This window comes from Leptidea sinapis, chromosome 43 (assembly GCF_905404315.1).
Source record: "Leptidea sinapis chromosome 43, ilLepSina1.1, whole genome shotgun sequence".
Taxonomy (NCBI): domain Eukaryota; kingdom Metazoa; phylum Arthropoda; class Insecta; order Lepidoptera; family Pieridae; genus Leptidea; species Leptidea sinapis.
In genome coordinates this window covers 1620174-1636940 of record NC_066307.1, presented here as the reverse complement: position 1 = coordinate 1636940, position 16767 = coordinate 1620174, and the positions used below count along the sequence as shown (strand labels likewise).

At 37.8% G+C, this 16767-nt stretch overlaps 1 protein-coding gene and 1 long non-coding RNA gene across 2 annotated transcripts; both read left to right on the top strand.

Moving 5' to 3' along the window:
• Positions 1 to 5051: 5051 nt before the first annotated feature.
• On the top strand, positions 5052 to 16215 carry LOC126977071 (calcyphosin-like protein). The gene is made up of 7 exons (XM_050825765.1): positions 5052 to 5311; positions 9579 to 9732; positions 10810 to 10906; positions 11090 to 11170; positions 12309 to 12433; positions 15521 to 15605; positions 15976 to 16215. The coding sequence occupies exons 1-7, from the start codon at positions 5272 to 5274 to the stop codon at positions 16075 to 16077; spliced, it is 684 nt and encodes a 227-aa protein (XP_050681722.1). The 5' UTR covers positions 5052 to 5271; the 3' UTR covers positions 16078 to 16215.
• On the top strand, positions 12440 to 14758 carry LOC126977079 (uncharacterized). The gene is made up of 3 exons (XR_007732140.1): positions 12440 to 13684; positions 13806 to 13874; positions 14115 to 14758. It is a non-coding gene; the product is annotated as an uncharacterized LOC126977079 (long non-coding RNA).
• Positions 16216 to 16767: the final 552 nt, after the last annotated feature.

The window sequence follows — 16767 nt, the reverse complement described above, 5'->3', positions numbered from 1 at the left end:
TTAATATTAAAGCAATATATAGATTTTGTACACAACTATACACGATTTGTATCGCCCATCTCTACCGTCCAGACCATACCAAGTACGACGGCGGACCAATTGGTGCGAGGAACCTACCCATCACGCCGGCCTTACCAAATCCGACCATGTGTTACGGCTATTACATTATTATGAGCTTTTATTGGAAGCTCGTGATCACTTAAGTTGGATTCAGTCGGACCGACGACTCGCAGTCTTAAGTTAGAATTACATTGGGTGATGGGTGGCACGGAGAATCATCTGTGTATATGAAAAAGTGCAAAAGGCATTAAATTAGGGTGGCGCAAAAGTGACATCAGGGTAAATCTTAAAATAAGCGCCAAATATAAAATAATAAAAATCACTCTCGATGCTCGTTTCCCTATAATAATTCTGTGAGGTTATATTTACTACATGTACATATTTACACCTGTGCCTACACTAGCGCCATTGTGGAAGGTGTTTGAACTATTATTTACAGCATAAAGCCGCATCCGGTGCGCCGTGTTTTAGTGTTTCACACAGAACATGTTTTATAAACAAATTAGTGGCGTAGCTTATCAATTTGATTAAATAAAACATCTTAACATGTTTATCCTGCTCCTCCCTTCGGGAGGGAAATTAACGTATAATTTGTTAGCGTTCACTGAATGAAGACCACACTATATATCTATATATATTCACTATATATTATAAAACTCTTTGATGAAGACGTAGCATATCATCAGTATCATGTCATTCGTAGCTAGCGATAATTCTATTCTTTTTTATGGAATAGGAGGACAAACGAGCGTACGAGTCACCTGGTGTAAAGTGATCACCGCCGCCCACATTCTCTTGCAACACCAGAGGAATCACAAGAGCGTTGCCGGCCTTTAAGGAAGGTGTATGCGTATTTGGTTTGTTTGTGATGGAGTAGAATAAAGAAAATACTGTGTTTTTTTTACAACTGATAACAGAAAGACTAGTTCTTTGGGATGTTATATTGGTAGCGTATAGACTATAGACACTCGTAATCACATCACATCATTCCCCTACATTCTTTATATATATCCGGTGAAACTATAAAGGCATGATAACAAGTCATCGAAATCACTTTCTGAGCAACGGAAAAAGTTTTTCATACCGAACCTATCATAAATAATAGGTTTGAAGCATATTTTTAATTCTTAAATATTGAACGAATGTGATTGTAGGTATGGTTGGGTTAGGTTAGGTTAGGTTAGGTATGGTATGGTTGGACCCTGAATCTATTATATTTTCTTTTTTTGAGAACTAAAATATATACTACAGTAGCTACGTCTTCTTCGTCGGAACTCATTTGAAATTAAACAAAAATATAAACTAAAACAGGTTCAGCGGACGGACTGTTTTGCTACATGTGTTTTTAACATGTTTTGTTACAAAATTGGCGCAGCGGACGCGACTTAAGCTGAGAAAGAGAAAAGTTGAGAAAGTGTCCACTTTCTCAACTTTTCTCCCATATGAGATGATTCTCCTTGCCTCTACCCTTGCCCATAACCTAGTCTCCACGTGCCCCTTATTGATAGCCATAGTTTTGATAGGAGCAGTCTTAGGTGTTGTCATATTATGACATAATTACCACACAGAACAGTAATTTGATCCTTCAATGTAATTATTAATTAATACGAAACTTCATGAGTGGACAAACGTCAAAACGGCCATCATAGCGTGCCGTACGTATAGTTCTCATTAAGACAAGCCGGTAAACATGTAAATACATAGCCCCACGCATACACTTACACTAAAACAAGCCGATCGACCGCCATTATGAGATTTGTCATCTTCTGTGACAGATCAGTTTTTGGACAAAATTGATTTAGCTTTCAACTTAAGCGATGCCGTCATTATTGTTGGTGATTTCAACCTAGGGCTTATTAACTGGAAGTCACAAGCAAACGAAGTTTTTATGACTCCCTCTAACTATAACAATACTCTTGGCTTTGCCTTAGTTGATTTTATGTCTATGAATAACCTAAAGCAATTTAATTGTATTATAGTATTTATGATAGTTCTGGAATATCATTTTTGCGAGCGAGAGGTAATGCAAAACTAAATTTTTATAAAGGTGACTATGTTTCTATTATCAATGATCAGAAAACTATTGATTGGAATCGAAGGCTATGCGTCCATGATAACGTAAATAGTATGGTATCTGAGTTCTATAAAATAATTAAAAATATCATTAACAAATTTGTTCCTAAAACAACCAACACGAGATCTAAATATCCGGTATGGTTTAGCTCTTCCTTAATAAAATTGCTTGCTGAAAAAGAAAAATTACGTAAGAGGTTCCGAATATATAAGAATCCTAGAGATGAATTAGAGTATCACATGCTTAGAAAGCGTTGTCATAAACTTTATGATGATTGCTATACTAAATACAAGCGAAATATTGAAGCAAACATTCCAAATAATCCAAAATGTTTTTGGAGTTTTGTTAAAAATAAAAAAGGCGGCCATTCAACACTTCCCTCTTGTATGAAAATGGATAATGTTACAGCACAAACAGCAGCGGATATTGCCAATCTATTTTCATATCAATTTTCTTCTATATACACTTGTGGTCAGCGTCGCGTTCGCAGTTCTAGTCTAGTCGATATTGGTAATGTTCATTCTCTGATGTCCCTGAGCTTCAGTGAAGCTGAAATATCTCAGAAAATAAAAGGACTCGACATTAATAAAGGAGCTGGGCCAGACTCGATTCCTCCTCTCTTTGTTAAACGTAGGCTTGCAATATTATTACCCTTAACTATTATCTTCAATAGATCACTTAAAGAAGGTGTAATTCCTGAAGAATGGAAAAAGTCTCGTGTTGTACCTGTATATAAAAAGGGAGATGTTACCGACGTAAAAAATTACCGTCCTATATGCATTTTGTCTTGTTTTTCCAAGCTTTTGAATCCGTCCTTCATCCTGTTATCTCCAAAAATATTGACAGTTTGATCCGATGAGCAACATGGTTTCAGGAAGGGCCGTTCAATTCAAACGAACCTCATCTCTTTTGTCACCGAAGTATGTCAAGAATTGGACAATGGGCGCCAGATTGATGCGATATATACAGACTTTAGTAATGCCTTCGATAAAGTCAGTCACCCTTTATTGATTCAGAAGCTAAGTAATTATGGAATTGGAGGAAACTTACTGAAATGGTTCGAGTCATATCTTCATAATAGACTTCAGTCAGTAGTTGTAGGAGGCACTGAATCTACTTCATACATTGTGCGATCTGGTATTCCCCAGGGATCCCACCTAGGACCGTTGCTCTTTTTGATATTTGTGAATGACGTTAGGAATCAACCCTGCCTCTGAGGCTGCTTTTGTTCAAAGTGATCTCAAAGGTATAAAAGATTGATGCCTATTAAATGGTATGATCCTAAATGCAAGCAAATGTTTTCATATTAAGTACACTAGAAAAAAAAACCGCTTGTTACAGTGTATGAGCTCGATGGCGCACCATTAAAAGAAGTGCAGGAAATTCGTGACTTGGGGGTAACTATTGATAGCAAACTAACGTTTATTGCACAAGTTAATAAAGTAGTTACCACATCCGCACGAATGTTAGGATTTCTAAAGCGAAACTCGAATTGTTTCGGCTCCAAAACGAAAACAATTCTATATAACGCTCTAGTGCGCAGTCATATCGAATATGGTAGTATTATATGGAATCCCCTATATACGATCCATTCGCAACGCATCGAGAGTATCCAAAGAGCATTCACACGACACCTTGCATACATTAGTACTGGATTCTCTCATAGACACCCGTACCATCAGCGCCTCAGGAAATTTAATATGATTTCATTGCTCGATCGGAGATCTCTTGCCGGAGTAATTTTTTTGTACAAACTCTTAAAAAGTCAAATACAATGTAGTAACCTCTTGCAGAATATTAACCTTGCTGTCCTATATTTATTCCCAAGGTTCAAAATCAAGAGAATCTTCCAAGTTCCTTCTGTAAAAACCAACCTGGGAGTTCAGGCGCCTCTCGCTCGAATTCTTCGCGAGTACAATAAGTTAAACGATACCAATTCAGAACTTGATAGTGGGCTGGTCAGGTTTAAAGAAAGTGTTGTTAAACACTTAGCTGGTACTCAATCTGCATTTGTCAAATAAGTAGTTTTTCTTTTTTTTCTTCTTCATTATTTTAATAAGTTAAAGTTATAATTTGTACTTTCATTTTTTATTTGTTTGTTTTTATTATAGTTTAGATAGTATTAGTTCTATTTTTCATAATTACTTAGGGAGTATTTTTTGTAATTTTTATGTTCACCATAATTGTCGTATACTTTAGAACTACTAATTGTAACATTAGATTAAGAAAATTGTATTGTATATGATGTGGTGTGCTTTAATAAATAAATAAATAAAATATATCAGTTTGCGTCGCAATAAAATATTTTAAAAATGCCGTCGTGCATTGTAATAAAGAGTAAAAACAATGCTATAAAAGTATTTGTCGATATATGATTATTTAAGGGAGAAAAAATTGTGTAACTGTTAACCGAACACACACTAGTATAACGGTGCTTCACTTGCAAATATCACGGCGCGCAGTCCTTCTCTTTTTACTATTCCGTGGCGAACGCGCTATAATATCAGATATTGATAGGTACTCGAAATCTGATTTAGATACGATACAGAAAAACCGATATGACCCAGCCCTACTGGACGATAATAATAATAATTTTGGTGCGATGGACAATGCGACATACCATCGAATATGGTTCGGCCGGGCCCAATCCGACCATGTGTTAAGGCTATAAGAGGGGCAGTAACTTCATCCGTACTCTGTGGTATACGCAGTGTTGTCTCAGTCTACCGCATGATGCAATATAGATGCTGCCTCTGTCTAACGCATATAATATACCCTCAGCTCTCTTGCTCAAGAAATCCTTCACTTCTATTGGCTGATGAATACAATTTGCTAGAAAATTCCATTGAATATTGTCGGTGGTTGGTTGGCGTTTCGAAACATCTAAAATTTTCTTTATCCTGATTCATTGACGGGCGTAAAATTGTGCAGGTAGAGTGTAGACTGCGCATTTGCAGTATAGACAAACTTTAGTAGGTATTGCAGTGTAGTTATTATTGATTGACATTGAGCTTGAACTTGAGTTGAGTGTGAGACTTGTCTCTTGTGACTTGACTTGAGTAATCTTATTGCGTTCCAACGGTTAGGACGTTTGAGTCAGTTTGTCTAAGTTAAAAGTAAAAGTTGTTATTGTAAACATGTTTCACGGACCCGAAAAAGCTTTACAAACATCCTATAGTAAGTATTTTCTTTCATTTATGATTAATAATTAGTACAGAAAGTCATATTATTGTTTATAGTATACCTAAATGAAGTCTAGAACATACGGCGTCTACCGGCCGGCGCCAGGTTTTTATTACATATTTTGTAGTGAAAAGCAAACAACAAATATTATTAATCAGTAATGTATGAATTGTAAATGGGGATTAATTGCAATTGGGAATTGTTTAAACTTTTTATAATTATTACAGATAAAATAAGTATTGTTGTATTGAGTGCCAATATGGAATTATTAATTCGTTTATTTCAATCCACCAAACAACAAATACATTGCCTATTTCAAAATATCTTATACCTAATATCAAATTCATTCGCTGATTAATCGTTATTTTATGATTGTACCTAGGTATATTTTCTATAGTGATAATTTCATGGAAAGTTTATGAGGTCTAATATTATTTTCTGATTTCTCCATAACAGGCGATTCAACTCATTTAACACCCACGGCCTACCTACAAGAATCTTTACATAAATGAACAAGCAGAATGTCAGTACATACAGTCAGTACGTAATACGTATAGCTAAACCTGGTCGGGTCTATAGGACACGTGCACGACGTATGCAATTGCGCACTTATTTAACAGTAAACCAATATAAATGATCTTTTTGGAAACCAACAATCTACAATCATTCTTCCAAATACTTTTCTAGTTTCAAATAACAAAAGAACAATATTTAATTAACAAGTTGGTATCGTGTACCTACGTATTATGAGTACCTATATAATAAGTATTAAGAACAATTATAGAACAACGAACAAAACTTATATTAAATTATAATCTACCTTAAACTTAGGTAGGTAAGAGAAAGGACAAAGCAATCAAGCAGCTTCTTACCTAATTAAAAGTGGTAGGTAACCAACTACTGTAAAATATAATGAAAATGGCAAAACAAAAAATAAGTACTTATCAATCAATAATCATAGTGCAGAAATGTTAATTGCTTAGATCATATTTTATACCTATACGTCCAGATAGACTATGACAGATGTGAAAATGTAGAAAAAAATTGAATTGAGAACTGACCTACACTAACACAAAGAATCATACAAATCGCGTGTGCAAGACGTAGCTTGTCACGCACACTAAACATTTCATCGGTTGTGAAACAGCAAGAGACTATCTACACGTATAAATTATCTACGGTGTTTCACCAGGATCAGTCGATTCGAAAAGATTTTCGAGCGTCCGAACGCCCGTAATGTTATAAAAACAACAAGAAACCCGTTTTTTTTTTTTTTTTTTTTTTTTTTTTTGCGCCCAGACAAAGGGAAAGGGCTACCCTCCGGGATTACGAAGGGAGGGAGGTGGTGAATGCTCATGCATACCAACGCAGCCTAAGGCTGCGTTGGTTATGTGGGACTCACGTAAGAACCTAAGTGCCTACCCACTAAACACCACCTGAGGTTGGCTTTGGGCAGTGTGCCCTCTAAGCCTTCATCGTAGGCGACCATCTCTCGGGGAAGAGAGGCGCAAGCGGCACTCCCTAGGGAGTGTTCGCTGGGAATGCACAGAAGGTGCTGTCTAATAGAGACTTGGCGACATCAGAAGGATGATCACAAACGGGAGGTGAGGCTACATGTATCTGGTACCTGTCAATCCAGGTCAGACGAAAGATTGAGAGAGGAGAAATTTAAAAATAGTGATTTTGGTTGGTTCGAGTGATACGCCCCTAGGCTTCACTCGTACCGCACTATGTGGTAAGCGTTAAGCGCTTTAGGAATTACAAGGAGGCCACCAAATGGTGGTGCTCCGCCAGCGCAAAGAGGCGCTCCTTGGAGGACTTAGCGGTCCTGAGTTTCCGTGCCAGGACGGATATTTCTTGGATGTCGACTTCGCCTAGTGAGGCGTAAATCTCTTCCAGGTCTTTCAGGGTGCTTTGCACCTGTGATTGAGCCTGGGGAGGTACTGCCCGCCTGGGGCCACTGAAGGTGGCCGGGGCGGGGCGGGAGTAGACATTGAATGCCTGAGCGGGAGGGGCTGATTGTCTCCATGAGGTGGAGAGTTGGGGCCCGACAGTTTTATTCCTCATATGAGGAAAGTGGGATTGGGTGAGGTTAGAGGCCAGAGGTGGCCTTTGTTTTGGTTTTGGCGGCCTGGAAGTTTGCTTATTAGCAGCCTTCGGGGCGGAACGAGGGGCACAAGGGCATCCGCGATAATTCGCGGTATGGCCCTCCTGCCCGCAGAGCACGCATGCGGGAGGTGTTACCTCGTCGCGAGTGCGTTTGCACTCTTTGGTGCTGTGGGGTTCGAGGCACTTTACGCACCTGGGAGGAGCAGAGCAGTTTGCCGCTGCGTGGCCATACATCTGGCAGCGGTGGCATTGACCGGGGAACCCCCGCTTGTGTGGGGCTTCCACACGTATGTTGGAGAGCCCACATATGGTGAACTCTCCTTTGAAAAGTTCCCTGGCTTCAGGGACGTTAGTTTGAATGACTAACGCTAACGGATATTTCTTTCCGGTACGGCTGTACATTTTATGTACAGCCTCGACCGGAAAGCCTTTCTTGACAAGGTCCTCCTGTATGAGCTCATTAGAGAGCTCGTACGGGAGGCCTCGGAGGACAGCCTTGACCTTGCGCTCTTCCGGGAGCGCATAGGTGTGGTAAGGCACGTTTTTACGCGAGAGGAGGAGGGTGAGGTTGCGGAAGTCGTCCGTGGTCGGTACGACTATGCGTATTGCCTCACCTGTGTTTGAGGCACGGGTGTATCGCACCTTGTGATCGGTGCAAAGTTGGGCTACATATGTCCACTTTGCCTTATCACGGAGAAAGATAGGCGGTGGAGGCTTGTTGCTAGGGTGGACGGGCGAGCGTGTCGCCGGTTGGCACGAGGAGGGGACCGAGTCCGGTGGTAAACTAATGTCGAGGGACATTAATGGAACTGGGTGGGAAGAGGAGGTTGAAACCTTGTCAGACGCGACGCGCTTGGCCTGACGCTTCTTTCTGGACTGAACCAGTTGGAAAGAATCGTCTGAGGGACGATAGGGACGGAGAGAGGTGTCGCGTACGGAACCAGTGAGAGTTCCGTTATCTGATTCCTCCGAGGAGGAATGGACTGGCCGCTTGCGGCCGCAGGAGGCGGAGTCGGAGAACTCCATGTCCTCGGACGCGGGTTTGTGAGCGGAGAGCTCATCGGGGGACGCGGGAGAGTCAGCAAGGGGCTGACTTGGAGTGTTGACCACGGTGGAGATGATGCCATCGACCAGCGACTGGTCGAATTTGATATTTGCGGCTTTAATCAAAGTCGCAATCTGGTCTACGAGGGCGCTGCGAGGGTCCGTTGATGGAGCCATACTGATGAAGATGCCTCCCCGCCAAGGGCAGGGAGCAACGGAGGTTGGAAGTGGTGGCGCGGCTATCCCTAATGGTTATAGCCGCGAACCGTCACCCTTGGGAAAGCCCAAGTGCAATGGGATCGGGTCGTCCGGTTTCTCTCAGGTCTGGAGGCCTGAGAAACGCACCGGGTCAACGTTAGCCGAGTTAGTTGTCACCGTTAGGTATCCTTCAGCTCAACCGCGATGGCACGCAACTCACTTACTACAACAAAAATTGCTGTAAGCAAGCTGCGGGCCGGAACGAATTCGACGTAACCAGTCGAACTTGACGTAGCGTATACCTCGTACCACACGTAGCGGAGCTGCGTAGCGTAGCACTGGGCGTAGCGTGGCGGCGTAGCGGAGCGTGAGCACAGGCGCGTGTAGTTGTCTGCTCGGCGCGGGGGCCGAGACACGAACGACGAACAAGAAACCCGTCGGCACAACCTAATTATATCTAAAAGTCGATTTATAACAAAATTAATGCTCCTATTTTGTGTCATGCGTCTCACTCACCCTTAGTGAGTCAGTGACTGGAACATTCACCAAACGTAACCTTGGTGGTATTTGTGTAGGAGTTAACTGTTAGTTTCTTACTCAGTTGCATTCCTGCGATAAAATTTTTGGTATTAAGAAAATTTGTGTTATGTATAAAACATTGTATATTAATTAATGATGCTAAGAAATTACCTACTTCATCAATTTTAATAAAAAAAGCAATTCAATATGGGTATTCTGTATGAAGCAGATTATAAATTATTATTTAGCCCGTCATTATTTTCAATCTAAAACATGAAAAATTGTTTCGATATGGGACTAAATAGTCGAAGACAATAGTTCGACTAATTGTTAATTATTTTCAGTAAAAAATATTATTCGTAAAATATGTTCTAAAATTGTGATGTTATAGTTGCGATGCAACGTCCTCAATCCAATTCTTCGAGGGTAGATGACGAGCTCATGCAGAAGAGTCATCGTGCGCTGAGCAATACAACCGACCCTCTTGAGAGACTTCGTTTGATGTGCCTCTCTCGAGGCTCTGATGGTATCTTGGCCATTGCCAGGTATGTTAAACCCATAGACTAATAATATACAGTGGACCTTCGGTAATCTGAAAAATGTTTTGCAAGGCCATCCAACTGCATTACTGCCTAAGACTGCTTTTCGTCTGATTTTTTTGGAAAAATAGTACCTTGTAATCCAACATTTTTATCTGAACTACAAGACATACTAGATAACACTATGTCTGTGTAATTAAGTAAATTAAGCAACATCCAGTGCTTATGTTTATTATAAAATTAAATAAAATATACCGGTTCACCTGCTATACAAGTGGTGGTTTTGTGGATGTCCATGGGTGGTAGTCTCACCACCTCTCCACACATTATTCTCCTGCCCGCTTGCCCCTCTTAGGTATATAAAAATTAAAACAAGAGGCATGTCGGTTTACAGGGGGTGTGTACTAGTATATAAACAAACATAGCATGCAGGAGATAAGAACATCCCTAGCAGAGATACAGCAAGATAGATGCAGCGAATCTATTGTTATAGTAACCGATTTTGATTGACAAGCCGTAAATAGTCAGCCACAGCTCCTTAGTATTTTTAAGATTAATCAAAATTGGTGATATATACTAAGTTGATGGTTAAACCTAAGTCACACAATTAAATTAGTATATAAATGACTTGTACGAATTAAATTTGTAACCAAAATATATGAACGATGCGGGGCTCGAACACGCGCCTCTCGGGTTCCGTCTGAGCGCTCTTACCGGCTGAGCTAACCGTTCGAGTAACGCATGGTTCTTAATTCTTTGTACGTTTTGTTGAACTCTCAGGAGACAACAATTTTTCATCTACATTCAGGTTTAGGTTTAAAGATTCTCATTAAAAACATAATATTTTCACTTACATGGGAACATAAAATTATGGAATAATTTATCCGCCGTTCTTTACATGTTACAGGTACTTAGTATTTATTACATACATACATTAATTCTTATCAATATTCCTAGATTTTTGGAAATATCTTTATAATATCTATTTGTAGTACTATACAACGTTATTGTTGTTTTTGTGAGGCTTACTTTAATATGAACTCATTTATTCATATTATTACTTCTCTTCTTGTTCACATTCAGAGTGTTCCGGAGGATGGATCACGATGGCACTAAAAAACTCAACAAGGAACAGTTCATCAACGGAATTAAAGAGTCAGGCATGGACTTGAACCCAAATGTACGTAACATCCGACTTTCATGATAAATATTGTGTTGGTGTAATTGAGAGGGCGTCCATTAATTACGTGCAGTGTTCATGGGGGGTCAAGCTAAATCTTTCTTGGCAAATATTCACAAAAATGCCATACGTAATTAATGGATGTCCCCCTAGATATATACTAACCTAGGTATTTTCTTTCAGGAGATTGAAGCTCTGTTCGACAGTTTTGATTCAGACAAGACCGGTTGCATCAGCCTTGACAAATTTATTGCACGTCTTCGTGTGAGTTTCTTTCAAGTTTTTATTTTTAAGTAATTAAATTACTTATTAATTAATTACATTACTTAGTTTCCTGTCTACTTAAGGTAAAAAAGGGTTTACAAAAGAACATACCACACAAGTGATTCTCTAAATTGCTGGGATTTGTAACTTGCAATGGTAAAGTTTTTAGGAACTGTCGTACGAAGGTGATCCTATATAAAAGTCTTGCTGTCAGTGTTTTGGAATACGACAGTACCGCCCGGTGACCACACTACGCTTTCTATTGTCCCAGAATAGAAAAAATTCAGAGGCGTTTTCTATACCACTTGGCTTTCTTAATTGGGAAATCTAATTCTAAAAATTAGGGACGAAACGAGCAGAACTTTACTTTTTTACCTGATGGTAATTGATACGCCCTATCCATTACAATACACTGCCGCTCAGGATTTTTGAAAAACCCAAAAATTCTGAGCGGCACTACAACTGCGCTCGTAACCTTGAGACGTAAGACAGTAATTTCACTAGCTACGGTGCCCTTCAGACCGAAACACGTAATGTGCATTACTGCTTCATGGCAGAAATAGGCGCCGTTGTGGTACCCATAATCTAGCCGGCATCCTGTGCAAAGGAGCCTCCCACTGGTGACAAAGACTTACATATTTTAATATACAAACTCTGGAACACCGAAGGGACATATTGGATTTACTTTTCCTATACAAATTATTAACTGCGTTTATGACTAACTCCTTTCTTATGCCTATGTTTAATTTTAAAGTGCCTAGATGTCCACGTAAGCCCGTGAACTTATTTAAAAAACCTCGTCGAACTATTTTGGGGGTTAATTGCATTTAGTAATAAGACCTTTGTAACTTAGCATAGTTATAAATGTAATATTGTAATTACCACTGATTAATCTAAATAAATAAAAAAATTCCATTAGGTACATAGACGACGACAGTATAGATATCAGATAATAATACATCCTAGCACTGATTTCTGAACTAGGAACTGATCGATTTGTTTTTTTTGCGGTTGATGCGGGACTGGAAACTGCGTCTTTCGGATGCCGTCCGAGCGCTCCTACCAACTGAGCCAACCGTTCGTGTGGAAGTCTAGCGGTTTTAGGAACTGATTCTCTAATCTTCTGTCGTACATTTAGCCGCCGATGTCGGAGTCCCGTCGCGACATCGTCGCGCAAGTGTTCAAGAAGCTGGACAAATCCGGACACGGCGTTCTAGCCATCGATGATATTCGAAAAATCTACTCAGTCAACTGTAGCCCCAGGTATATAATAGATAATAAGACACTGCTTGGCTGACAGAGAGACGTACCAGACGTAATGCGCCCGTTGCGAGCTTTTATACTTCTACCCTTCAAAGTACCTAAACACCATTGTCTCCAGTACATGCAGTACATCGATACTGTTTTCATGTATTTATTGGCTCCGACGTGGATCTTGAGTGGTGTCATAGAATACGCAGAAGTCATAAATAGGGTCAAAACAGCGAGGAGCGACTTGCGTAGATGGCACCCAGCTTACGGTCAGCGCGCCTTGGTCAGGGGTATAATGTCATTGTACAAAACACTTACTGCTCCAAGATTTGTGCCGATAAAGTGTACGAACAATTTACGTATAATATGTATCTGCTAGATATTGATGGTAGACGGGCTCGTCTATATCCGTATTAGTTCTTATATTTTAAAGTACTTACATATACTATTATGAATGAGCTAAGAAAAACTGTTTTGATAAGGTCTATCTTAGGTCGGGTGCGCATCTGTGGCCTGTCTTGTTCTGTGTTGCAGCACCTACAATAGACTTTGATTATTGTTTATTAATCATGTATTACACTTTACTTTGAGCAAGTTACAGATTTTACAGACTTATTATTGTGTGTTAATTTTGAATATAAATGTTATAGGTGCTGGAGCAATGGGGAGATTTGATAAAAAAAATTAATGAACAAGTTACGAATGTTATAGGCTCAGGCATAGGAGTAAAGAAGAAGAAAGAAGATGCTCCAAGTTTTTACTATAATTTACGATAACTTTGTATTAGTGGTGAAAAGACTGCAGTTTTTACTACATAGATGTAAAATTAATATTTATTAATTTTGAAATTAAATGTTTACAGGTTTAGGAGTGATGAAGAAGCTGAGGAGTTTTCGATGAACAAGTTATATTTATCACTCACTACAGTTTTTACTAAGATTGTTATAGGTACAAAAGCAGTGGAAAATTTTTGTGGCAGATTTATTATAAACTAGTAATAAGTGTAATAGGTACAAAAATGGTGAAGTGTGGTGGTCCAAAACTATGAAGATTGTAGAATTTTTCTTAACAAGTAATTAAGGTACAAAAGTGATGAAGATACAGCATATTGTACTATGAAAAAGTTAAGAATACTTTAGGTATACAAGAAGGTGAAGAGACTGTTGATTTAATATAAACTAGTTGTAGTTATGAATATAACAGATACAAGGTGAAAGAGAACGCAGATTTTACTATGAACAATTTATGAATGTACTGTTATAGGTACAAGAGTGGTGAAGAATTTTTATTATTTTCAAGATAAGAATTTAATAGGTTAAAGGTGCATAAGAGGTGAAGAGACCCCTGATTTTACTATGAATAATTTATGAATGTACTGTTATAGGTACAAGAGTGGCGAAGAATTTTTATTATTTTCAAGATAAGAATTTAATAGGTTAAAGGTGCATAAGAGGTGAAGAGACCCTGATTTTACTATGAACCATTTATGAATGTAATGCTATAGGTGCAAGAATGGCGAAGATTTTTATTATTTTCAAGATAAGTATTTAATAGGTTAAAGGTGCATAAGAGGTGAAGAGACCCCTAATTTTACTATGAACAATTTATGAATGTAATGCTATAGGTACAAGAGTGGCGAAGAATTTTTATTATTCACAAGATAATAATTTAATAGGTTAAAGGTGCATAAGAGGTGAAGAGACTGTAGATTTAACTATGAACTAGTTGTAGTTATGAATATAACAGACACAAGGTGAAGAGAATGCAGAATTTACTATGAACAATTTATGAATGTACTATTATAGGTACAAGAGTGGTGAAGTATTTTTATTATTATCAAGACTTAATAGGTTAAAGGTGCATAAGAGGTGAAGAGACTGTAGATTGAACTATAAAATGGTTGTAGTTATGAATATAACAGATACAGGGTGAAGAGAACGCAGATTTTACTATGAACAATTTATCATTGTATTGTCATAGTTACAAGAGTAGCGAGGATTTTTTTTATTATTCACAAGATAAGAATTTAATAGGTTAAAGGTGCATAAGAGGTGAAGAGACTGCAGATTTAACTATGAACTAGCTGTAGTTATGAATATAACAGATACAAGGTGAAGAGAATGCAGATTTTACTATGAACAATTTATTACTGTTATTGGTAGAAGAGTGGTGAAGAAGTATTTTTATTATTTTCAAGATAATAATTTAATAGGTTAAAGGTGCATAAGAGGTGAAGAGACCGTAGATTTAACTATGAACTAGTTGTAGTTATGAATATAACAGATACAAGGTGAAGAGAACGCAGATTTTGCTATGAACAATTTATGAATGTACTTTTTATAGGTACAAGAGTGGTGAAGTATTTTTATTTTTATCAAGATTTAATAGGTTAAAGGTGCATAAGACGTGAAGAGACTGTAGATTTAACTATGAAATAGTTGTAGTTATGAATATAACAGATACAGGGTGAAGATTTATCAATGTACTGTCATAGTTACAAGAGTAGCAAGGATTTTCTTATTATTCACAAGATAATAATTTAATAGGTTAAAGGTGCATAAGAGGTGAAGAGACTGTAGATTTAACTATGAACTAGTTGTAGTTATGAATATAACAGATACAAGGTGGAGAGAATGCAGATTTTACTATGACCAATTTATGAATGTACTGTTATAGGTACAAGAGTGGCGAAGAATTTTTACTATTTTCAAGATAAGAATTTAATAGGTTAAAGGTGCATAAGAGGTGCAGAGACTGTAGATTTATACTATAAACTAGTTGTAGTTATGAATATAACAGATACCAAGGTGAAGTGAACGCAGATTTTAGTATGAACAATTTATGAATGTGCTGTTAACAAGACTAGTGAGGATTTTTTTTTATTATTTTTAAGATAACAATTTTATAGGTTAAAAGTGCTTAATAGGTGAAGAGACTGTAGATTTAATATAAACTAGTTGTACTTATGAATATAATAGATACAAGAATGGTAAAGCGACCACAGATTTTATTATGAACAGTTTATGAATGTAAAGTTTTAGATTTAAAACTTATGAAAATAATGTAAATTTTACTATAAATAAGTTCCGATTATTATAGGTACAAGAGTGGTGAAGATACTGCAGATTTTACGATGAACAAGTTCCTGGCTAACTTCGAGGGTGACGACTCCGTTGATGGAACTGTATGTATATTGTATAATCATTTATTATAACAGCAAAGCTGAACATTGAAAAGTATGTTTATTACTTTAGGGTTGTTTAGTTTTTTTTGTATTCTGAAAAGCTCATAGAGACTCATAGTCACAACACAGAGACAGGAGTCGCATTATGATGGCGGTGCTTACAGCCTTTCCCTTTTTGATATTATTAAGGTATTTTAAGTCAAGCAACTTTGGAATCCTCAGTTTGGTCTTATGGTATAAACGTTAGGTCCTTGACAGTAATCATTTGATGTGGGGCTGGTTATTGTGTCATGATTTAAGCTGATTTTCGAAACAAATATTATGATAAATCGGGTTTTTTCTTATTTATAATGCCAACCATTTTTTGCAGGTAACACTTGAAGAGTTTATGAATTACTACAGCGCCATCAGTGTCTCTATCGACACCGACTGCTACTTCGACTTGATGATGCGTCAGGCATACAAGTTGTAAATTTATCAAATAAATATCTTTTTATTCCACTTATTGCTCCCTTTACGCTCATCGTATTTAGAGTGAAAGGAAAGATAGTTTGCACTATATTTCACGCTTGATCCATTATTATACTGAACAATATAATATTGTATTAAATTATTGTTTAATTTATTATCCAATGTTCCGTATTGACAAATCTTGGTGGGGATTTGTCCAGGGTTGATTAGTAATTTGATTATCCATGGCCGTTAGTCCGAAAAATGGATAAGGTCAACTGAGGGAAATGCGTCAATTTGAGCTATCTAGAGGTAGCAGTTTGAATTATATTCATCACTTAGAATAGAAACAGAGGGCGTCGTACGTCGGAAATTTGACTAATCTTCCATTTTAAAAAAATACTTGTTTTTGCGAAAGGTGAGTTCTTACGATCTATAAAAATCTATGGCTTATGATTTATTTTAACCAGATTTAACATTCCAAATACGAAATACATGTTTGCTCGTCTGGACACGTAGTTATTTTGATTCTAAACATCCAAATATTTGAGGTATGATTATTGTAATTTAAGGTTAGGAAATATGACTAGAAATTTTATGCAAAATGTGTCTGTTTTTTTGGGTAAAGGCGTCTGTGTCCTTTAACCCCGATATCATGGGTGCTCAACCTCTTAAAAATCAAAACTCTTACACTTAGTTTTTTGTTTTGTAC

What these genes read in the sequence shown, in the direction of transcription:
- LOC126977071 (XM_050825765.1), top strand. Translation starts at nt 5,272, where the DNA reads ATGTTTCACGGACCCGAAAAAGCTTTACAAACATCCTATA. An exon ending in AGCTTTACAAACATCCTATA is followed by an intron (nt 5,312 to 9,578) that starts GTAAGTATTTTC and finishes GTGATGTTATAG; the next exon opens with TTGCGATGCAACGTCCTCAA. An exon ending in GCATGGACTTGAACCCAAAT is followed by an intron (nt 10,907 to 11,089) that starts GTACGTAACATC and finishes ATTTTCTTTCAG; the next exon opens with GAGATTGAAGCTCTGTTCGA.